This window comes from Nomascus leucogenys, chromosome 1a (genome assembly GCF_006542625.1).
Source record: "Nomascus leucogenys isolate Asia chromosome 1a, Asia_NLE_v1, whole genome shotgun sequence".
NCBI lineage: Eukaryota > Metazoa > Chordata > Mammalia > Primates > Hylobatidae > Nomascus > Nomascus leucogenys.
In genome coordinates this window covers 73,446,188-73,470,829 of record NC_044381.1, presented here as the reverse complement: position 1 = coordinate 73,470,829, position 24,642 = coordinate 73,446,188, and the positions used below count along the sequence as shown (strand labels likewise).

The 24,642-nt window shown below is 35.6% G+C and overlaps 1 protein-coding gene across 3 annotated transcripts in view; it reads right to left on the bottom strand.

Moving 5' to 3' along the window:
• The window catches only part of TMEM260 (transmembrane protein 260), a 72,389-nt gene extending 48,129 nt beyond the window's left edge, over positions 1 to 24,260 (bottom strand). For all 3 annotated transcript variants that reach the window (XR_004029685.1, XM_030811049.1, XM_003267728.2), the window contains exons 1-4: positions 23,980 to 24,260; positions 18,865 to 18,896; positions 17,989 to 18,140; positions 364 to 541 (exon numbers count right to left, since the gene is read on the bottom strand). Coding sequence is in view for 2 of the 3 variants with exons in the window: in XM_030811049.1 (XP_030666909.1) it covers positions 364 to 541; positions 17,989 to 18,140; positions 18,865 to 18,896; positions 23,980 to 24,139 (522 nt within the window). In the remaining variant the exon portion in view is untranslated. The remainder of the gene's footprint in view (positions 1 to 363; positions 542 to 17,988; positions 18,141 to 18,864; positions 18,897 to 23,979) is intronic.
• Positions 24,261 to 24,642: the final 382 nt, after the last annotated feature.

The following is a 24,642-nucleotide window of genomic DNA, read 5'->3' as shown; positions in this document are numbered from 1 at the left end:
AATGTATCCTAACTTAAGGGGGCCAGTGTAGAGCTTGGCACCTTCTGATAATATACACAAACAAATGATGGTGAATTAACCAACAAGCCTATCTTTCCTACCGGACACACAGGGGATTTTATAATCCTCTAATTCTCCAAAAAACTTTTGAACTCTGAGGGAAGAAAAGTGCCATGTTTTATAAGGGCTATCCTGGTTCCATCCATAATAAAAAAAGACTGAGATCATTTTCTCTCTCAACATGCTAGATTATCCCGACGGTAATCAGAATAGATAAATGGTATTTAAGCCGACGTTAAAAAGAAATACATCTGTCTAAAAATTAAAACAAAAACTGATTTCACTTTGATCAAAATAGGTTACCTTTGATCTCTCCTTAGCAGTTGCTGCTTCCTCAAAATGTACAGTAAGAGCCATAAGCAGCCCCACAAACAGATTGTTTAAGCTAAAAACCTCTGCTGCAATGGACCACTGCCATGTTAGACGAGAAAATGAAAACACCCCCGCAGCAAGGATTCCTCCAGCAGATGAGCCAGAAAGCCTGCAAACACAGATAACATGAAATCTTCTTTCCCAACAAAAAGAACTAACTTTATTTTCCTTTTGGTAAACCGTACCAGCAGAAACTATGACAGTCACCCAGCACTACTCCAACACATTATATGGTTAATACATTACCTCATATAATAATTTCCTTCAACAAATTTTAATTAGGAAGTTCATATGTTAACCTATTAATGAACAAATAAACTAACCTATGGCTAGAATGAGGTTCAGTCCTCAGATGTTAACTGCTAGGATTCACGCCAGTTCAGAAAACCTGAAGACACAGTAGCTAGACAGAGAACAAACCTGTGTCATTTTCTTGCTCTATCCATGAAGAAGGATGGTCTAGTTAACACCTAAATGTTTGATTGTAAAAATTAATAAATGAAAAAATATTTATTCAGGAAAATACATTCTCACTTCAGGTAGAATGTTTGGACCTAGGTACCTTCTATTATCATCTCTCAGCACATGGCAAAGAATGTCTTGATCACAATATTTGATGATTTCAATATCTTATACAGTGCAGTTCTTACTTTGCAAGGGTTTTTTTTTTTTTTTAGACGACGTTGAAGTTAAAACTAATTTTTTTTTTAAAGAAGAAGATGGGAATGTGAATTTCAGTAACACCAGAAGAATCAGATGCTATACTTAGAAACAAATTTCTCACCCACAAATGCCAACAAAACTCATATCATTTAAAACAATCAGGAATCTGGATCTCAGTTCAGAGATTTGATTTGAGACTGGTAGTGTGGTTGAATTTACTAGTGCATATCAAACCAAAACAACTTTCTATTTCCTTATTAATCTAAAACTATGAAAATGAAAGCTATTATGAAATGCCTATTTCTAACAGTGTTAGAAAATTCAGCAAGCATTACTGCATCTAACAATTATATTCTATAGCTCCAAACCATTAATTTTCAACTATATTCTTTTGTATAAAAAGTTACAGAGTAGTTCTATGGCTTTAGTCAATCATTATTTTTAAATGATTAAATAAAAATCTCAGGATCAGTAAACCTGTTTTTACTTTGAGTTTCTGTTTGCAATTTATTTCTGTTTTCTTTCTCTTATAAAAATCAGCAGTTTCCCGTTTCTTTCAGCTTCTCATTCTTCTAGTGACCCTGATTCAACACATTATTATTTCTTCCTTCCAAATTACTTTCCTGTCTACTCATTCCTATTTGTATTTTTACTGCCTTAAACTTAATTATTTTAAGAGTTCCCTAATTTGTCTTCTGTTTTTCAATCTATTCTACAATATAACATCATATCAAGTTTCCTAAAACATATTCTTTATGACTACCCAGTCCAAAAACTTAAGGACTCTCCGCTGCTTCAGGGATAAGTTCTAAATCCGTCAGCCTAGAATCCAGGCTTCCAATAAATTGGATCCCACTCATTCACTAATGATCAACATTATTCTCTCCACCAATCAGTCAGGCTCATCAAAATTTCCTAATAAGACACGCCTATGCCTAGCACTATACCTTGGCTCATTCTGTACCCCTGATTCTAAAGTCCTCCCTGCTCCTATTTATTTAAATCCCACTTCTTTCTCAAATGTTTCTTCAGTTCCTAGGTTTTTAGCCCATTCTGTACATCTATAGTATTTAATTGTCTGTAACAATTACTTTAACATTGTTTTTGAAATGTGAATTGGAGTTAAATTTCATTTATATTGGAAGTATCTAGCCCCAAACACACAAAGGAAACTTACTGAACGAGAGAACAAATTAAAGTATTTCTAACATTTTTAAAGGAACTTCTAAGTTTCATATGCCAATATTATTTAGGAAAGTCAGCATAAGATACAAGATTCCTTCCTCTATTTAAAACCAAAACTAGCATCCTTGGAGAAATGGCTGATTCTAGAGCCGGGGTAGCTCTAGCACAAAATTGGTCTGAAACATCTTGTGCCAGAAAGTAAAGAAGTGCTCAAAGAATGATGGGGGCATGACAGAAGGACACAGGAGCCAGCTTAAAGAGGCTCCCACTGGGCAAATCTGGGATAATTTAAGCATCCAAAATAATTATAGTAATAGCTTGTAAATCACTTAATTCATAAGAAACCATGAATCTAGAGATGTAAATAAATAGGTGAGAAGGACATCATTGGCCTTTCCATAGAAAGTCACTAATAATTGCAGAAGAAATGATGGAATCAGAAATCACCATTTGGCAGCCATCTTAATAATAATCAAGGAATACCAAAACTAGTGGGTAAAAGTTTTGGAGTAACAGAATATGTATAGTCTCAAGGTACCGCCTATAAATAGATGAATTACCAAGGGAAAAATGGTAACTTCACAGTGGTGAAAACTGTCAGACACAATCTTAACCACAGGACCAAAATTAACAGCATTACTAATAGGACAAACATCATATGCTTCCCAATCTCTTCTAGTGAAAAGAATACAGCATCATTTCTACAACATTCCTGCAGAAATGTGTTACCTGAAGCTAAGCAGAATAAAATCCTGATATAAATGAATCCTCAGGAAGAAAACTCAACATTCACTAATCTACAATGATTTTTAACACATATTCTTACACTCAGAAAGGCATCCTAACGCATTTCAACTGCTGACATTAAATATTAGAATTATGAACTACGTTAACTGCTTTTTCAAATATTTCCTAAGGTTTTAAAAATTGAAGAATGTAAGGTCAAATTTTTGACTTCAATAACATTTATCTGGTTATCTTAGATTGTTACACAAAGTTAGGTACATAAGTATTTTACTGAAGACTAATCCCATATCAGCAAGGTCTATAATCTGAATTCTCTCTCTCCATCTCCCCACTAAGGTCAAGATGATTTTGCAATCCATGTACTGTTTCACCTGATTTTCCTTGGCATTAGAGAAATAATTTGTGAGACCGCTGGGTAAAATCATAGAAGACAAGGTAACTGATTATGAAACCAGTAATGGAAATCAAATCTAAAATCTCAACCTTTTTAGCATCAGATGAACTTGCTCGGAAATCAAACTAAGTCTACAGGAATTTGCCTTGTAGTCCTAATGTATTGCACACAAAAGCGTAGTGGATCTTTCAATTTGTTTGTTTCCCAACAGCAGTGTATGAGTCTGACTTTTCCACATCCTAGTGAGCACTTGCTATCTAGCTTTTTAATTCTAGCCATCCTAGTCAGTGTGAAGTGGCATCTCACTGAGGTTTGGATTTGCATTTTCCTAATGGCTAATGCTGCTGAGCATCTTTTTCTTTGTTTATTGGCCATTTGTGTATCTCCCTTAAAGAAATGTCTATTCAGACCCTTTGCTCATTTCTTAAATTGGATTTTTTTTAAATTATTGAATTGTAGAGTTCTTCCCAACTTCATTTTACTGTGTTTCTTTTCGGCTAACCACAGCCAGAGTCACCTGCATGCAACCAAGAACCCTGACTGAAACACAGTCTTCCCTCTTTAGTATACTTCTCATTATTTTTTCAAGGAAAACTGTGTGAAGAAATTCTGAAAATAAAATGCTCCTGTTCTCCTAGTCTTGTGCAAAACAGAAGAGTGGAGGTATGCCTCTAAGAGCAGAAAGTCATGTGTACGTCCATACATAGGATATACAGAATACGAAATGTTTTGGAGGAACCAGTATTCATGTTTTCGTACAATAATCTATATGGGGTAAGCCTGTATGACTTTCTTTGATTTCAATAGGATTTTATAAGTCAAACTCTGAATGCTCCTTAAAATGTACATATTTCAACACACTGCCTTTAAAAGTTTACTTTATGACAGTTAATATGTAGGCTATTTACTGCTTATTTAAATGTTGACCAAATTGTCTACTGTATCTGACTAATCATCATCTCTTTTCATTTTGGAAGAAAAATTATCCAAATAATTTTTAAGACCCAAATGACTTTGGATTTTTGCAAAGAGGATGATAGATAATTTAAACAATAGATTCTAACGTTCTCTAAAAAACCTGAGATGCTTGAACTACCATTTTGTATGGGCTTATGTTGGATTTAGTCCAAGTAACACATATATGTTTAATTGATTCTGTTTCCAAAGATAGGTTCAGCTAAGTCTTCCAAATCAGGAGGTTTTTTGTTTGTTTTTGTTTTACCTTTACACCTTATCCAGTTAAGCAGCAACGAAAACAGACTGAAGATCATGAGCCAGTTTATCAGAGCTATATGTATAATAAGACTCCTCTGCTAACACAAATTTTTTTTAAGTTTACCTTATGCTAAGACTCAGAATCAATCAACAGTTACTTGTCGTGTAACATATACAAACTAGTGGATTAAGAAGTTGAGATAACTTGAAACATCTGTTATGGAAAAATTCCACAGCTCAAGAAGGGTACACACAAGGCTTTGTAGGTAGCAATTAATGCTCAGCTGAGTTTGAAGACTACAGAGACTGTGGAGATGGAGCAGCAGCATCAGTACACATGGCTGTGGGTAGGTCTGCAGTAGTCTGAGCCAGGCTTTATTATAATAATAAAATATTACTTTATCCTGGAGATGCTGGATAGAGCCATCCTTTGGGGTTTTACTAGGTGAGAGGGACAAGAGGGCAAAAGGACAGGACAAGAGTGAGAGTTAAAGTAATGAATCATGGGGCCTAGACTGAATAGCAAAGGAAGTAAAGCCCATACGGAGCTAATGGAGGAGGTAAGAAGGATGAGCAAAGGTTTGTGGGTGCCAATTACACCGCAGACAGTGTGAGCCATCAATGAAATGAGTGAAATGAAAGCTAAAGTCATACCAGGGAGTGAAAAGTGGATTGGGGAAGGCAACATCAAATTGCTGGTGGATGAACAGGCCAGTTAAGCAAGATTAGACTCTACTGTTGAAAGCAGCCAATGATGGAACAGAGTTTTAAAAAGCTGTTCTCAAAATCCTAAGATTTTCAATAAAACTAAGTATTTGTCCTGAAAGTCTGCCAGTAGTTGGTACATGTGCACTAGTAAGTCTGCAGGCTGACTGCAATGTAGAAATACAGCTCTGTGGCCCAGTGCCATGGCTCCACATGCATGCTACTAAGGAGCCATGACCCCCACGTCAGGACACAGCAAGTCATATCTGTGATTTGTGCTGACACATCAAAGGATGATGCCAGTAGTGATAAGGATGATGATTTTCTGAAGACTTTGAAAGTCTTCAGTTAATTCATTGATTCTGTAAGAAGACAGTCTCATTATATCGCTCAAGTCATATTTCCTATGCATTATCTGAGCATACTTCATTTCACCTTAGTGAGACAAAGATAAATGACTACAAAGCAGGTTGGCATCAGGGATGATTTCATGAAGACACATTTCAGGGTAAGGGCTAGGCTCAGTATCAGCCTCACATGTCCACATCTGCAGCCTCTACCTCACTTCTCATTGTAGCCTTCTATTGAAATTGCTCTTGCTGAGGTCCCCAGTGACAACAGGCTTTCTGGACCTCTCTGCTGTGTGGATCCCTGTTGATGACCACTCCCCTTGACACACTTTACTGAGTTGATGTCTGGGACCACATATCCCCCTGGTTTTCCTTTTTTCGCTCTGCATCTTCCTTCTGTGTTTTTTTTCTGAATGTCTCCTCTTTTTCCATTAGTTTCTTTAAAGCTGGTTATTTCCCCAGATTTCATTCTCAGGCAATTGCTTTTCTCACTCTACACATTCTAGGTGGCTACAGTAACTTTATCCACTATCTTGATTTCAACTGCTAACCACAAACTGAAAAAAACAGATCTGTTCCCCGCACTGCACTCTCCTATACTGTTGGACTTAAATATCTCCAACCAACTATGGTACACCCCAATGCCAGTCCAACTCTGGATGCCCCACAGAACCTCAATGTCAACATGTACAAAATTAATTTCTCATTCTCTTTTCTAAAAATGATTTCCTACTCCTGTATTCTCTATCTTAGTGACTTTCATTATCTACCAAGTTAATTGAGAGACCTAGTAGTGATCATCAAAGCTTCTTTTCCCTCTCTCTCTCTGTCGAAAATAACACGTTCTGCCAATTTCATTTCATAATAATTTTTAAAGCTAATCTTCCCTACATCCATACCACTGCCATCCCATTTTAGCTATTATCATCACCTCAGACTCAAACCAATCCAACAACATGGTAAGCCATCTGCCCCCAGTCCCCTCCTTTAATGATAAAACATAATATAAGCCCCTCATCTGACACAAAAAACCTTTCATAATCTGGTCTTTTAACATAGCACATCAAACTTTATGTTTCATCAACACTAAATGACTTGCAAGTCCCTATACTTAAAAGCTGTTTCTCCACTTTGGGGTTTCTTTGCAAATGAGGTTCTCTATACAGGTTGAGGATCCCTTATCTGAAATGCCTGGGACCAGAAGTGTTTCAAATTTTGGATTTTTTCAGATTTTGGAATATCTTAAGAACACATATCAGTTAAACATTTCTAATCAGAAAATCTGAAATCCAGTATGCTCCAATGAGCACTTCCTTTGGGCATCATGTCAGTATTCAAAAAGTTTCAGATTTTGGAACATTCTGGATTTCGGATTTTTTGATTAGGGATGTTTAATCTGTATGTGGAACACTGTTTTGCCTTCACTTTGCTAACGCCCGCGTAACTGTTTACAACTCTGTATAAGCATCGTCTTTTGCAAGTATTCCCTGAAATATTTTCTCTAAGACTAGTATACTTGCCCCTTCTCTAGGTTCTCATCCAATTAAACGCAATGAATAGGTATGAAATAGATCTTTCTATATTTATTAAAAAAAAAGACCCTGAGGAATATAAATTTTTAACTGTAACCTAATCAAAACACTATAAAGAAACCAGATTTTAAGAACTTAAAATCCTCTATATAATGTATTACAAAGTCAAAAAATTATTTTTGGACTATTGATAATACTGGATAACCTGTCAGCATATTGGTGTGTGTATATATATATATATATATATATATATATATTTTTTTTTTGAGACAATAGAGTTTCGCTCTTGTTGCCCAGGCTGGAGTGCAATGGCGCGATCTCGGCTGACCGCAACCTCTGCCCCTCAGGTTCAAGCAATTCTCCTGCCTCAGCCTCCCGAGTAGCTGGGGTTACAGGCATGCACCACCACACCCAGCTAATTTTGTATTTTTAGTAGAGACGGAGTTTCTCCATGTTGGGCCTAGTCTCGAACTCCTGACCTCAGGTGATCCGCCCGCCTCGGCCTCCCAAAGTGCTGGGATTACAGGGGTGAGCCACCGCTCCCGGCCTGATATATTTTTTAATTAAAAATATATCTCAATACATGTATGTACACACTCACATATATATGTGTATGTGTCCCTAGAAAAACTACTTGATTTTTTGAAAAACTAATTGTTTCCCATATATATATAAAGACATACTTTATTTATAGTTTTTAATGCCCTCCAAGTAGCAGTGGTTTCTAATGACCTCAATGTAAGTCCAAACATTTTCAAATAATGCTTGATAAAATTACTTATGCCATTATTTGGAAATAAATATTTTTTTAAACTGCAAAAAATTAAGACAAAAGATGTTTTGGTCTTGGGGTAAATTTTATTTAAGAGCCATGTCCTTTATTATTGCTGTCTTTTACGATTATATAAATGGTGTCTTGGTAACAAATGCTATTAAGGGAAAAATTAAAGAATTCATTTTAAACTTGTTACATTGATTTTTTTTCTTAAATAAAATGATGTTTGTATGGATAGATCTTCCAGAAACTAAGGAATATTATTTTATCATTCTGTACCTTAATTCGAGTGTTTAAATATTCTTTTGGCAAGGGTATAGAAGTAATAATTTATTTTCAAAAACTTTCTATTTTCATATTACTTTATTCCTTGTCTATAAAATAAATATTTCAAAGAGAATAATAAAATATAGATTGGGCGTGGTGGCTCATCCCTGTAATCCCAGCACTTTGCAAGGCTGAGGCAGAGGATCGCTTGTGCTTGGGGGTTCATAACCAGCCTGGGCAACTTAGTGAGATTTCATCTCTACTAAAAAATAAAAATAAATAAAAATTAGCTGGCCATGGTGCATATGCCTGTAGTCCCAGCTATGTGGGAGGCTGAAGCGGGAGGATGGCTTGAGCCCAGGAGGTTGAGGCTGCAGTGAGCTATGACAGCACCACTGTACTCTGGCCTGAGTGACAGAGTGACACCCTTGACTCCAAAAAATAAAATAAAATAAAATACAGGTTCACAGTTACTCACATTGCCTTTCACACATTGATTTGTAAAGAAATTTTCTCAAACTTTTGTGAAATTTCAAACAAACACATCAAATTTCCCATTTTATATTTTATTGAGCCAAACAACAATGAACCCTCCATATCAATAAGACACTACATATTGGAGCTAGAAAAAAAAAGTTAAATGTGCAGAAGGCTTTACCTGTGCAGAAATTCAAATGAGGTTGTAATGCTACAAAAATCATAACAACAAATATATCTGAAGGCATATCTAGTCTTACACTTGCTAAGAGAGAGTACCGAGAAGCACTTTTATCATCTGTTTATTATGAGTTTAAAAGAAAGCCATATTCCTATGAGTTTACAGAATTCCTAGAGCTTCCAATTAATCCACTATCCTTTTTGATTACTGGGGCCTTTATTATCTTATGATCCTGGCCAATTATCATCGCTATCAATGAAGGGAACCTGTGAGTGAGTGATCAGACAAGTTAGGTGCAATCTCTTTTTGGGAATAACTCTAATCAGGAGACATACTCTATAAAAATGTTTCCCCTGGAAAGGCTACAACATGTATTTTAAATTTTTTTGGCAGAGTTAAATTATATAAGTGGAGCAAAACATTATTCATAAATCTTTTGTATACAATACTATTAAATGAATTGGTAGTCCAAATTTCTGACTTAAGTAATCTTTCTTTTAAAAATAAATGGAAGGAATGTCCAATCTGACATTATTTAAATAGGAGATTTAAATGAAATTGTTAATCTGAGCTCACAAAACAAGCTATCTTGTATAATCCATAAAGTCTAAAGTGTAGATGAACTGTAAATAAAACTACACCCAAAATAAGACAGACAATTGTCATCTACCCATAGAGTAAGTCTGATGATTTTTTTCAAATAAAAATGATATAATCAAAAACATGATTGTGTTTTCACTTGGCAATCCAGGGGACCTATTTTCAATTTCCATTTTATTCTTTTGAGCAAATATGCTTATTATTTTTAAAAAGCAACTAAGGAGTTAATAACATGCTAAAGTAGAATCTTAAAATTAGCCCATTAAAGTGAAAAGCCATTTTTTTCCCACTGAAATTGATTATTACTTCAACCAAACTAAAAGCAAAAGAGAAATTCAAATGAGGTTGTGAATAAATGAGAACTCTTTTCACCAGAACTCACAAATATATGGCTAATAGTTTAAACTACTTTCTATTTTAACTTGAGAACACTTCATGATAAATTAGATATGAGAAAAAAAATGTTTTCCATTCTCAATCTAATTCTTACAGAGCCCCAATAGAGCAAGGTCAAATGAGGTATTCCTTCAAATGAAATACATATTTTAATCATCTAATCTGACTTATAGAAAGATAAAAATCATATTGGGTCATATGAGGAAAAGATCACAATCTTCAAACACCACCACTACGATAATTTTAATAACACAAACCTTGTATTATAAAAGATACTCACTTGTCAATACCAATAATCAAAATCAAGTTTTTACACTGTTAGAGAGGTAAACTTAATTCTAAGATCTCATAATAATGGATGAAAGCACTGATATAGATTATTCAAAATATCAAATCCAAAAGTCATTGAAGTACATTTTGTTTTATATAAATAATTTTATACTTTATATAAAAAAATATACTTTACAGTATATTTGAAGTAGATAAATCCTCCTGTATTGCTTTTTACTTAGGTTAACAATAAAACCATGTAGTTCACATTCCAGGAGAGCACAGTGTTTAGTCAACAAAAAAAGACACACCAAGAGTATGACAGATAGTATGGGAAGGACAGTCAAGTGTTTAAAATCTCACCCAGATCATGCAAATGACAGAAATTCTCCACTGGAGTAAGGATGATGTGATGCTATTAAGCATCAAATGTCAGCATCAGAATTCTCTGCTTAAAACATAACTGTCTTCTTTTTTTGGTCCACAAAATTCATGAGACCTAGATAAGAAGATTCCTAAGAAAGGTACTGATTGCATAGTAGTTTTCTCACTGATGGAATACTATTCATCTGTTGACACAATGGATAAATCACGAGGTTACAATTTACACCATTGACACAGGTTTGCTATTGATAAGGTATATTTTTCTTTCCGCTACACAGTATTTGACTTTCATGTGTAGTCACATGTTTGTCTAACCCTTAATCAAAAGGCAAATAACAGAAACCTGAAATTCTTTCCGAACACACATTTGACATGCCTCATAAAATTCATGAATGTATTTGTCTTCAGTGTTACTTGCATGCAAAGAACCCAATACAGAAGGTACACTGCCCTACTGTCTATACTGAGTGTACTGAGAATTCCTACTTGAGGTAGAATTTGACTGGGCAGGCCACAGTGCAGCATCTGAATGTTACTGTTTAATAAATTACTATTAGTGTCAATTCATAGTGACAACTAAAATAGTGCAGCTGACTACAGGGAAGAGGTATGGTAAAGGAGGATAAAATGAACAGCAAATCTACCACCCTTATCCTTCCACGTTCTTATCTTTCTGGGTCTTATTCATGAAAATGACATAAAAGTTCCCTTCAGGCTCATTCATATAATCAACACAATGTATTTCTCTCTCCAGTCTACCTGCAGAATGGTCAAACTAGGGAGCTAAAGTTACTGAAAACCTAAGTCCTGCTAAGCCTCCTTCTTTTGGTGGCAGCTCACTCAACATTCTTTCAACAAATATGTTCTGGGTATCTAACATGTGCCAGGTACTCTGTGGGAAAATTATAATGAAGCCACTGAGAGAGCAGTAGAATATAAATCTTTTCATTGTCAAGTTTAGACCTAAGAACATAAATCAATAATTTAGGACATGATATAAAAGGTACATCTGTGAAGCCATCATCACTGAACCTAAAAAAATTTAAAATATTTCCGTCTTTAATGAATTTGCAAATAAGTCCTTTCTTCCACATTTTAGAAAAATTTACTGTCATTCCAGATAAAAACTTACTAAGGTTAGTTGTACTTCATGAGGTCTGATCAAAAGGAGAACTGTTTTACTCAGAATTCTCAGCTATATAAATATTCACCACCAGTACTCTAAAAGGAAAAGTATAAAGTATTATTCCTGATTCAAAACCACTACATAAAATTAGAGTAAAAAATTTAAAGCTTTCAAAAAGGAAAAAAGCACAACTAAAATGCAGGGAGTAAGGTTAGGAATAGCTCCCATAAATAAAATGTAATCACACAATTTCCATTAGAATTAAGAGTTGTGCATTAGCTATTAAATCATAAAGCTACTTAAAGTTTAAAACAATTCATTTTATTATACTCCGTCAACTTATTCCTGAATATGTGGAAGAAAACATTCAACTAGGCTTTATAGGAACTTTATAACAGAATTTATAAATGTAATTCACTTCACGTTTTACTAAGTTTTCACAGTATGCCAAGTAACTTGCACAATGGTACAGCCTGGTTTAAAATAACTCCCCAATTACATATTTTAGTCAGTTTTGTTTAAAATGTATAAAAACATATAAAACCTCAAGATTAGTTTGTTACTCAATCTTCAAAATGTATTTTGCATTCAGTAGCAAGACTGAAATTGGTTAAAAGGATATACCGTCAAGAGTATTCTCAAAGGCACCAGCCAAGGCATATCATCACGCGAAGTCCTTTTTAACTGAAAACTTAGAAGATGCTGTGTAATTTTTACAATGTTAAGATACTAAAAGTATAGGAAGTCAATGTAAAACATCCAAATAACTAAAGTCAACAAAATGAGGGTATTAAACTACTTTCCTCAGCAATACTAACCAACTTAATAAACAATAGAGATTTAATATTGAGTAGTCTCATGCAAAGTTATGAAGTATATCTTAATATCTCAATTCATTAAGGCTACTTTCTATTTTTATGGCTTTGAAAAGCACCAAATCTATATGAGTTATGATCTATAATTTTATTTGTAATTTAAAGAAATACATGCGCTTATTATTACAACCATAATAACTGATGACTAGTTCCAGTGGCAAAATCTCGGCAGGAAACAGATTTAGCAATTTAAATGTTTTATAAGTTTTCGTAATTGAGGAAACTTTTCATAATCTGACATTTGTTAAAACCACTTATTAGAAATTATGCAGCACAGTAGCTATGGAAATATGAGCTAGCTTCACAATTATAAAGTCAGCCTATGTAGCCCTTTCCTATTGTATATAGTGGCATAAACCCCACGGCGGCCTATCAGCTAACTGGCAGGCAGGGGGCTGCTCTATTCAAAGTGAGAGATACAAGCTGCAGGGCAAAAACCTGGCAGCTCCCATCTGACCCCACAATCCCCTACTGGTGACAGCTCCAAGCTCCATGGCAAATTAGGCCTTCTCATATTACAATTGGAGAAGACAGATTCCATTAGCAGTATCTGAAATTGAGTGGAGAGCTGCACTGTTATCAGACTTGACTCATAAGCACTGCTATTAATCAGAGCTATGATAGCATTTATATATTTCAAGCTATCTGCTGCTGCTGTGATATTCTGCTACAAAGGGTTGATGGGACTTAGGAAAGTGAACAATAGAGCTTTCTGGGAAAAGCAGAGTAAATCAAGAAAGTCTATGACTTTCGCACATTCTGAAGGGATTGTGGTTTACATAAATTTTCTCCCAATTGGAGATTGAGCTCTTCCTCATCTTACACATGGGATTTAGTTGTCACTCAATGGTAACAGCTGTGAAAAGGTGAAGCGGCCCACCGCTCAGAATATTGCCTTCGCTTTTAAAGCAATTAACCCATGAACAGGAGGATACCTGGTGATATCAAAGGGATTAGGCCAGGCAGTGCATTATTAACATTTCCTTGAACTAATTCTAACTCTGACTAGCTGTCAGAAAAGACTCTACAGTCTTAAAAAAGAGTTTTTGCCCTGCTTTTTTTTTCTCTCAAAATGAAGCGCTGCTATTTGAGCCTAATATGTCCCTCTACTTATAAGAAAATGCAAATGAACCAAGCTCTTAATATGCTTAAGCAGTCTAAGTCAATGCAATTTTAATACAAGTATGAGAGAAATATATGATCAATTAACCAAGGATCAAGACAGATATTCTCCTGAATGGAAATTAATGCTTCAGTACTTTCCATTCTTCTTCAACTACAAAAACTTGGTAACTATTTGTTACTCATGCATAGTTACTTCTGAAATTAGGAAGAGCTTCACATTATTCTCTATGGCAATAATCTAAAATACTCTTTGAGCTGGAAAATCCAAATGTCCCTTAAGCAGGAGATTCTGCATTCTCTAAGGTATGGCATTTTAATTTTCTATTCTTTATTGAATGGAATCTTAGCTGAAGCTATAAGAATAGCAGACACAGTGCTCAGAATCAAGTCTTCGCTTTCTAAAATTTAATCAAATTAATTTTTAGCAGCAACACAATGTTCAAAAATATATAAGTTATAAAATTATAAAATCCATGAGTTAAATACTGGCACAAAACAATCTGCCAGAAGGTATTTAAGGATTACTGAAATTGATCATACGTTCTTTGTAGTAAGCAAAGTTTCAATATACCTTTAATATTAATATTCCCATATTCTAGGTAATCTACTTGACATTAAGAGATCTGATGTCTTACTGCACAATATTAATGATGTTAGGAAGTATTTTTATGTGAGTTTCATGAAACTACACCTTTTAGAAAAAATATTTGAAAAACTGCCTACTTAATGGTTAGTAACTTTGTATTACTTTCTTTAAAATAAGCACTGAATTTCGATTATAAAAAATAAGAGCTTTACTTTCAATTCACATGAGTCTTCAACAAATATTGTGGAATGAATTCTATAGTTCCATTTGGCCGGTCATAGTTTGAAAAGGATAGGCTGACTCTCAGGCCTGTTGAGAATACATCCCCTGCACTGTAACTACCAAAGTAAATGACACAACGTATACCCTCCACTGATATCATAAGCAATGTAAATCTTCCCTGAGGTAAAGAATTTTTATACAATGCTATCAACATGCTCCCTTCTCTTTTAGTGATACCGGAACATATGAAGGACGAGAATATAGATGTTTAATGATAGTGACTTCAGTACTCCTTCTTTATTCAGTAAATAAGACCTAGTTTGACATTTCCTGGAAAATAATTTTGAAATTCAAGCATTAAATAATGTTAAATGGTGTTCATGTTAATGATTTATATTACCTATAACTTTAAAATTTTATATTAATAGGATTTGTGAATTTCAAATAGAATAGGGCATTTTAAATATTATGCTGTTAAATCTAAAAATCATTTACTTTAATAGCCTTAAAAAAGAAAACCCCAGTTCCCAGAAATCACTAACTATATTACAGCCTTAGAAACACAGATGTACACATTAATAAAATGAATACTATTTCATATAAATGAGATGTACTAGATTAAACTCCCCTAACATAATGGATGCTTAAAAATACTCCTTAAGGGGACAATACACAAATAAATACTTACAGAAACAACTGCCACAATCTTACTATTTTTAATTCAATAAGCTACAGTGACACATACGGCTTTCAATGTGCTGTTTTACTCATATGCTTTCTACATTAGAGCAAAGCAAATATTAATGAGTTCTTGCCAACCATTAGGAAAGACTGACAAAAAATGCAGTGTTAATGACATCTTACAGCTTTTAAAAGCATGAAAAAGATGCAAGAAAAGCAAAAATTACATAGTAATTGGAAACAACGAATAAAGTGCTCTTTCAATCTAAGTCATGTTTACTGAAAAAAATGGAGCTTTTTACATCAACACATTTAAACATAAATTTGCTTTTGAAATAAAATCTTTGTTTAAAAGGTACAGAAGGTCTTTATGTCCACCCCAAGAGCTAAATATAGTGAATGCTATGTGAACAATTACCTGAAAAAAACCTAAACCTGTTAAAAGAATTAATTTACTGCACACCAGTCAGCACTAATCCTACATGTACAGTAATGGTCTCTTAAGTGATGGGGGAAAGAAAGAATAAAACTGTTTCCTGGATCAAAACCCTTCAATATTCAACAACAAAACGGAATGATGATTTGGTTTGTAAATGAATAAAGTAGTGAAATGTCTCCTAAACAAATTCTGATAAGGGAGTCAACCTGCAAAGAAACACATTTACTGTACACTGGGACAGGAAAAAAGCCATCACTGTAATGGTTGTACAAAAACTATGTCCTGCTGTTGGGTTTATATTCACAGAAGAAAGGTTTTAAAGGTTAAGTTCAGGTCATACAACAAATGAAATTGTAACAAGCCAGCTGACATTGTATAATGTCTTCTTCCACTCAATCAATAGGCCACTGTTAGTCCTATTACCATAGAGATGGCTTCTGCTTTTTGAAGGGTGTCTATTGTTTGACAAAACAGATTTGCCACTTGAACTAGGTTATTCCCAAAGGACGTGTACCTTGTCAATTATTTGTATTCAAAATAATGAAGTATTTTCATATTAAAATTATGTAAGAGATAATAGTTAGATCCCTTTTCTGAAAGAAAGCAACTTTTCCAAAGCACATACTATATTATTAAAACCACTCAAATACCTAATTTAGTCATATTAAGAGACTGAATTTAAAGCACATGTCAGCAAGTATAAAATACATCATTAGCCATGTATATTAAAAGAAAAGCATTATAGGCTAGCGTGCTAATCTAAACCCATTATAATCAATCATAGTAATTAATAAAAGCTATTTTTAAAGAAAAGTACTGTCCAGAGCTATCCAGATTCTGTAAATTTTTAAGATTTTTATTTATGATTTTTAGTGGTTCTCATATGGAATGGCATCAACAATTAATGTTGAAAAACATGGAAAAGTTTTAGAAAATGAATCCCTTTACTTGCACAAAGAGCTATTTATAGCTACATAACATTTAAATATACGTATATGTTACATAAATGATCTAAAATACAGACTATCAAAATGAATATATTAGTCTTCTTTAAATGTTTTTGTTCTAAAGTATCTTGTGAAAATTAATAATGTACTCATTCAATACAGAACAAGGAAGTTCCCGTTCAACCTAGATATTTAAAAACAAAAAACACTTTTTCTCTCAGTGGAAATACTGACAGATTCTTAATTACAAAAGACTCAGAAGGAACAATTCTAATAAAAATTATCCTAACCATTGAGAAAAAGAAAAATATTAATAGTACTAATGAATCTAAGCAGAAACATTATTTTAAATATTTCATAAAGACTAAAATAACAAATTTAATAATGTAACAATTTGGGAAAAGATCAACAGTTATAATACTTGAATCTGAAAGTTTTTTCACATACAGATCAAAAGTAAACTTCAGAGTTATAGTTATACTAACTCTTATCTTTCTATAAATAATTAAGAGACAATTTAGAATGTAGCTAAAGGGCAGTATTATGACTTTAACACAAATAAAAATATTGGTCTCCAAAAATGACATTTGAAATTATACCTATTCAAATTATATTTACCTACAGAAATCATTTGTTTCATAATAAGACATGCAAAAGTTTTTAGAAGAAGTGTTTTAATTTGGTTTTTCCTTTTGCAGAAAGTGTAATTTGTATTTTTCACTATAATCCTCTTAGGTATAGGATGCACTGAGTTAAGAATGAAGGAGACAGAAACATCAAAGACAAATGGGTTACCAGCATTCTAAACTAATGACCAATGTTTTAAAAGCAGGGTAGCCTTCCAAACTAAGAAAGTCTTCTATCAATGAATTACATGGGATCTAATTTGCCTACCTTTCCTACAACCATAATGCAGCAGAGTGAAACCTTACTAAAACCACATCCCAAATTGATTTCCTTAGTTAATATTCTTATTTCAAAAAGTATACAACATGGTCATATTTAGAATACAATATAATTAGATATTAGCCCTGGACCTGATTGGCAGCTGCCCATCAGCAATACTGTGAGTAATTAAATGATATTTACCATTTACCAAAAGATGAACCTCATATTCTTGAATTAAAGTGGCCCATCTGCATCTTCATAAAATGACAAACCTCATTAGTTCTGCCTAATCAGAGAATTGTGATAATGAACTGGTGACACCTTCACTCCATTGTACGAAACAAAACCAACTGTGTAATCATTTGAGGGGTCGAATGCATATGAAATTATTATAAATTAAGAAAGTAAAATCACATGTGTTAGGGAAACCAAGCAACAAAAGATTTTTTTAACGTATGTACTTGAGCCATAAGAAATCTACATCTCCAACTGCTCAAAATTAATTTTAACTAATCAACTACTTTACCTGAAAACAGTGAAAAAAAGTAATGATGCAGCTACTGCTCCAAATAAGCCACAGAGAAGATTGACGCGGTAGGCAATTGAACCAAAAGGAAACAGTATAATTGCCAGTTTAGCCACCAGCGTGAACAAAGGATAGCCAGGAGGATGCGCAACCTACGGAAAAATTAGCAACAGTTAGAAGGTTTTCATCTAGGAAAGGAAGAGTCACACAGGCCTTAATTGAAAAGTAGCCCTTTTCTCAGGCAACTATAAAGATTAGGCACCAATGACTAAATGTTTGAATAGTGGTTTTCTATTGTAATCCTCTTGAGGCAATACAAATAAATATTTTCTTTAGTGGATTTGGCAGCGTCTATCACATGGTGCGTCACCCAGAGAAAGGGTGACACATTTCATTGTCAGTTCTTAAGCAGTTTGTTCTCTGGGTTCACAGTACATTAGGGTCATTTAAAAGGCTATTGAAAAAAAGCAGGTTCTGAAATATCGTATTGGTTAGAAAGTTGAAAGACCACACTGCTATCGGATTACCACCATGCTGACAGTCGTTAAGGTCTTGCCTAAAGGGATCATGCACCATAATAAAGTTTATTAAATAATAAACTTATTAAAACTGTTAACCCGATTTATTTTATTCTCCACAGCTTATACAAAATTTGGGGTGATAATAAGGCAGTTACTGTATATATAGTAAAGGCTTTGCTTTATAATTTAGTTTAATTGGATTTAAAACTTAAATTGTCACGTACTGTACTTATAAGTTACTAAAAACTGGGGTTTGAAAATAAATTAATCTACTTTACTCCATGCTTAATTAAACTTTCTTAATTCCTAAAACTGTTAATGAGAGCATTGATTAAACAATAAAACTAATACTTACTGCAAGCTCATGTGCGGCTGTGATCAGTTCCCCTGTGAAAAAATAATGTAAAACCAATAATTACTATTAGAGAATGACACTCCTCCAAAGTTTTCAAAATCCAAATGCTTGCATTGGGGTTTTGCATTAATTTGACTGGATAAAACTGTAAATCTGTAGAGATTTAACAGCATGAAATAGTCTAAGAATATTTTCTCCCTTAGGTCTTATTGAACAAACTATCTTTGATAGTCTTTAAGAAGTGGTCAGTGGAAATATAGGTAAATTCTGGTCTTTAAAAAGTGCTTGTTTTCCCTCTTGAAAGTTGTATCCACTTGCAAATACACAAATACTGTTGGAGCATTAGTGTAATATGCTTTATTATCCCTCAAGAAATTAGCACGAAAGTCTATAAAGATGCAACTTTATGGTAAGGTAAAATGTGCAGACATCTGAGGTTTGGACACTCCATAAATGTCCCATACTACCCTAAAACTGGCATTTGGATATCTTCTCCACATTAATTGCACTGGATATCTTTCAATGATTTCCAAGTGTTTATTAACTCCAGGTTATTTTGGCAAGGTCCACTGTAAGACATTTTTTCAAACCATTAAATAATATTCCTTACATAGTCCTTTATAGTTCCTCACCATTAGTGACTATTTCTAAAATTATGATGCAGTAATTTGATGCCTATTTGTTAACCTTTTACGTACTCAGAGCACAGGGACTATTTCTGACTCATCCCTGTACATTGTAATACTGTACAATGTAAGGAATCAATATTGATGAATGACTCATGAAAGTTACTAGTATCTATTAGGAAATGTACTACTGTCCATTTCCTATCCTTTCATAGATAGCAATACTCTGCTTTTAATTTCTGTCCCAGCTACAATTTAGACCTTTACTCTCTCTGGCCTGGACTATGGCAACAGACTTGACCAATCCTACTTCAATTCATCTTCATACTGAAATCACGTATAATCAACACCTGCCTTGCCCCATGCCCCTAAACACACACACACACACACACACACACACACACACACACACACACACACACACACAAAGGCTGGATTGCATCCCTAGTCTAAAACTTCTCAATGGCTGCTCTCTGCTTACTGAATGAAGTTCAGATTCCTCAGCATGATGTTCAAGCTTTCTATGGTTTCAAGGTCCCTTTTCTAGGCTTATATCCATGAAACCTATGTTCCCTCCAGTCAAATCTGATTACCCACTGTTTCTCTGGATTGCTCCTCTTTTGCACCTCTTCTCACTTTTTCTCACCCTGGAGTATTTTCCCTAGCATTCTCCCCTGAAATCCTTCAAGGCTAAGTTCAATTGCCACCTTCTCGGTAACCTTTTCTTAGACACCTGCTTCCCCAGCCTCCCCATCAGAATTAACCACTTCTTCCTCCTCCATAGAACCTGCTTGAGTCTATTTAGCACTTTAGATGGCCTTATATCCTGGTTGGTTTTCATTTCTCTCTCCCACTAAGTTTAAAAACATTATCCTATCCATTTCACGATCCTGCCAGGATACCACCACCTCTCCCCTCTGGCCACACACAAAGCAAGCATCAATTCAAGCCATACACACAGAGCTTAACAAAAAGACACATCACATTGTCATCCTTGCTACTAAGACACCCCAGTCTTAGGTGACTGCATCATGGAAGCCTTATAAGGGCACCTGAAGACAGATTTAGTCAATTACTTAAGGACTTTTTTGAAGAGATATTCAAGAGCACCTTAGAAACCAGCACAATTTATATCCTAAATGCTTCTTTTTAAATAGTTTATGGTCTCACGATGTCTCAAAGAACTGTTCCCTTTGTTAACTACTGTAAAGGATATGATTTTGTAGTTTACTCCATAATGGATTAGCTCTTAAGTCTTTAGCTCCAAACTATTTTCAATTTTTTTGTTCTTGTAATCTTTTTGCGACGAAGCCACCATAAGTTCAAAATTTCAAAGGTCACTATTCATTCTCCTCCATTTAAAATGTATTCAGAATTACATTTAACATTAAGAAAAATAACCTATTTTTCTCTAACTTCTTTTTACCGTGGAAAAGTCAGTGTGCTGTTATTATTTGCCAGAGTTCTGCTGCTATAAAGATAAATCTAGAATGTGACAAACTTTCATCCATTCTTATCAAATGTTAAACTAAACTCGAAATAGAAAAGATGTCCCCATTCAAAGCCTCTAAATGTAACCTTGATAAAGATCTAAAGGGAAATACTACTCTTACATTGATTGTGATAAAGAGCAGAGGAAGTGAATAGTAAAAAATACCGCGAGCTTCCCGAGTCTTGGCTTTCTCCCAACCCTTTACACGAAAGGTTCCTCAGAGTTGTGTCTACCTGCATCAGAATTAATCAGCTTTTTAAAAATGAAGATTCCTTGCCCATACCTCCAAATTCCATCATCTACTAAGACCCACTGGCACTGAGGGCTCAAGTTTCCCAGGTAATTCTGAAGTACGTTCCAGTCTGAGAACCACAGCTTTATTGTCTGCAATACGAACTAATGGCAAGCCCAGAGTTGTCAGCAGATGCTTAACCTTTACAAAAAACAGCTCCCTTTATATCATACTTCTCAATATTAATTAGACTAGATTGTCACACATCACATCTGTTAAAGACAGTATCTTTGAAACAAACTCACGTACAAACTAATTTAGTGAAGGCCAGATTCCTACCCCCTCCCCGAAAAGCACCACGAGCACCCTGCCCATATATGAACTATGTGTGTCAAGTGGTACAAAGAATAATTTTGGCAAGACCACACAATGTGATGAATCTATGGAGTAAAATATAAGACTTATCAGGAAGAAGAATACATGCTTTATATTGGTTTTGAGATGTGTTCTGTTTATTGATGAAAATATAATTCATAAACATTCAAGAATAGTACATTCAACATGTAAACACAATTATCAAATATACGATAAAGCAAATTTTCCATATTGGCATATACTTGGAAAAGTTTATCATTCCCAAAAATGAACATAAAAATATTAGAAGCAACCACTATTTAACATCAAACCAAACAAAATTAAAGCACCTAAAGTTTGGTAACTCAAGGTGAATACACAACTTTATTCTTTTGGGAAAAAGTAAAATACGGTATTAAGGCAGGGCAATAATCATGATTTTAAATAGATTTTAAATATCACTACATATGTGATGGTGGATTTGGAAAAGAATTTCATGAAATGTTTTGACGAAAAGTAGAGGTTAAGGGGGCATATTCTGAAGTCAATATACATGGGTTCTTTTCCTGATTACTCTGTGTGACTTTGGGCATAGCTTAGCCTTAGTTTTCTCATTTATAAAAGGAAAATAATAATTGCACCTACTTTTAAGGGTAGCTGGGAGGGTTAAAACAACAACCCATATAAAGCACTTGGAACAGTGCCTGGCACACAGAAAGTGCCCAACAAACGTCAGTTATTATAAATCTCACTCCCATCCTTCACACTCAACCAACCATAAGTAGCTGTCAATCTTTTTTTTTTTACAAGTAACAGAACTACTTAACCTCTGAATAATGCTCTCCAGTACCAAAACTCTCACAACTATAAAGTTACTTCCATTATGAAATACCAATCTTGGTAACATGGTACAGAAACTCCCTACTACACGAATGAAACACTATCCCTACTTGTGCAACAGGACCTGAAAGAAGAAAGGTAACAATCTGAAGATGGAACATCAAGGATCTTCAATGTGGTAGGCAGCCCTAAATATGATCCCCACTAATACAACTCCTGATATTCTCACCTGTGTAATCCTTCCCCCTTGAATATGGGTTGGGTTTACTGACGAAGTTCCAGGAATAAAATGGAGAAGTGGTATATCACTTACAGTATTAGGTTACAAAATGACAGAGGTGTCAGATTTAACCCTCCCAGCTACCCTTAAAAGTAGGTGCAATTATTATTTTCCTTTTATAAATGAGAAAACTAAGGCTAAGCTATGCCCAAAGTCACACAGAGTAATCAGGAAAAGAACCCAAGTATATTGACTTCAGAATATGCCCCCTTAACCTCTGCTTTTCGTCTTTTTCTTGACAGAAGTCAGTTAACTTACGGAGACTCACATAGCAAAGAACTAGATTGCGTTTCTCCCCAAATTGAGCCTTGAGAAGACCGCAGCCCCATCGCACACCATGACAGCAACCTTGTTCTGAGTACGAGCATCTAGCTTAAACGGCACCCAGATTCCTGATTTACAGAAACGGGAGACGACAAACGTTTGCTGTTTAAGCTGTTCAATTTGGGGATCACTGGTCATGCAGCAAAAGCTGCTTCTTCAGTCCATAGGTTCACCACCTGAAATTACAGCACTATTCTGACAAAATTACTGGCCATGATATGGCATTATTGAATCCAAAAACAAAACATGGATCTTGTTTCTTGCATCAAATACAAAACAATTAGTGTGATTTAAAGGGCCAATGAGTCATGCTTTTCTTTTTCACAGAAACAGCCGCACCTGGCTTCCACCTTTTTAAGAGTTCTCCTGCAAATATTCTGCATGGCTAGTTCCTTCTCAATATTCAGGTTTCAACTAAAACAACACCTCTTCAGAGGTCTCTCCTGAATAGCCATTCGGAAGGACCCACTACTTACCCCCACTCTTAAATCATATTTCCCTCCTACTGTCTCCATAACTTATCACCAGTTAATATGCTGTTTATTCATTAACTTGTGTATTGTCTAACCGCACTGGGAACACTCGCAATTATCTGTTCGCCACTACTGTTCTTTTGTTTGAAACATAATAAGGACTCGGTGACTAATATCTGTGGACTAAAAAAGACTGAAAGTAAATACTCAGGACCAGGAAAAAAGATCTGGGGAAGTGGAGAGGTCGATAAGCTCCACCAAGCGAAACCAACAATAAGCCCCATCTCGAAAGCCTGAGAACTAAAGAAACCACAACGACAGGGATGGAAACAGAAGTGGGCTCTGGAACACACAACAGTGCGCTGTGCAAAGGCAGGCGGATGGAGGCCCAGAGCTGACCAGACCGAATGCCAAGAGCAGGGGCCAGACACAGACCCTGCCTGTTCTGGGACCAGCGGAGAGGGACAGAAGAGGCAACCCTGCGAGTACTTTACCGGAGTCTCCCCCCGGTACCGAGGGGGGCAGGGTGAGGGTGAACACTGCGGCCACGGCGGCGAACACGGCCATGCCGCCGCGGATGCCCCCGGAGCGCCGCAGCCCCACTCGGACTGCCCGCCCCCGGGCCTGGCCCCTGCCGTCGCCATGGGGACTCATGGGCCAGTGGCGACCGAGGGAGGAGGACACGGCCGGCTCAAGAACCCGGTGCGACACGTAGCTCCCCAGCCGAGAGACGAGCGCAGCTTGTGCGGCTGCCACGGCGGCTTCCGGGTCGAGCCTCCGCGGGTTGGACCGCACCTTTCTCCGCCTGAGCGCGGGGAGGAGAAAATGCCAGGCCTCCCTTGAGCCAGGCCCTGGGAGTTTTCCCGCAGTGCACCATGCATTGGCGTTCACCTACTTATAATGTGATTTAAGGTTCCTAATCACCGGGAGAGCTTTCCCTTTAAAAAGCAAGCCCGGCCACAGGCCTACCGTCTCCATGGCTATTCCCCCCTTTTATACTGACTTGGTTGGGTCTGACAGAGACCAAAGCAGCGTCGAAAACCGCGAGCGAGGAAGGACTGCTCCTGCCCCCTACGGCGCGGGGTGGAACTGCACAAAAGGGCCACGATCAGCCAGGAGCCCCTACCTGTGCTAAAACAAAGGGTGGTGTATTTACC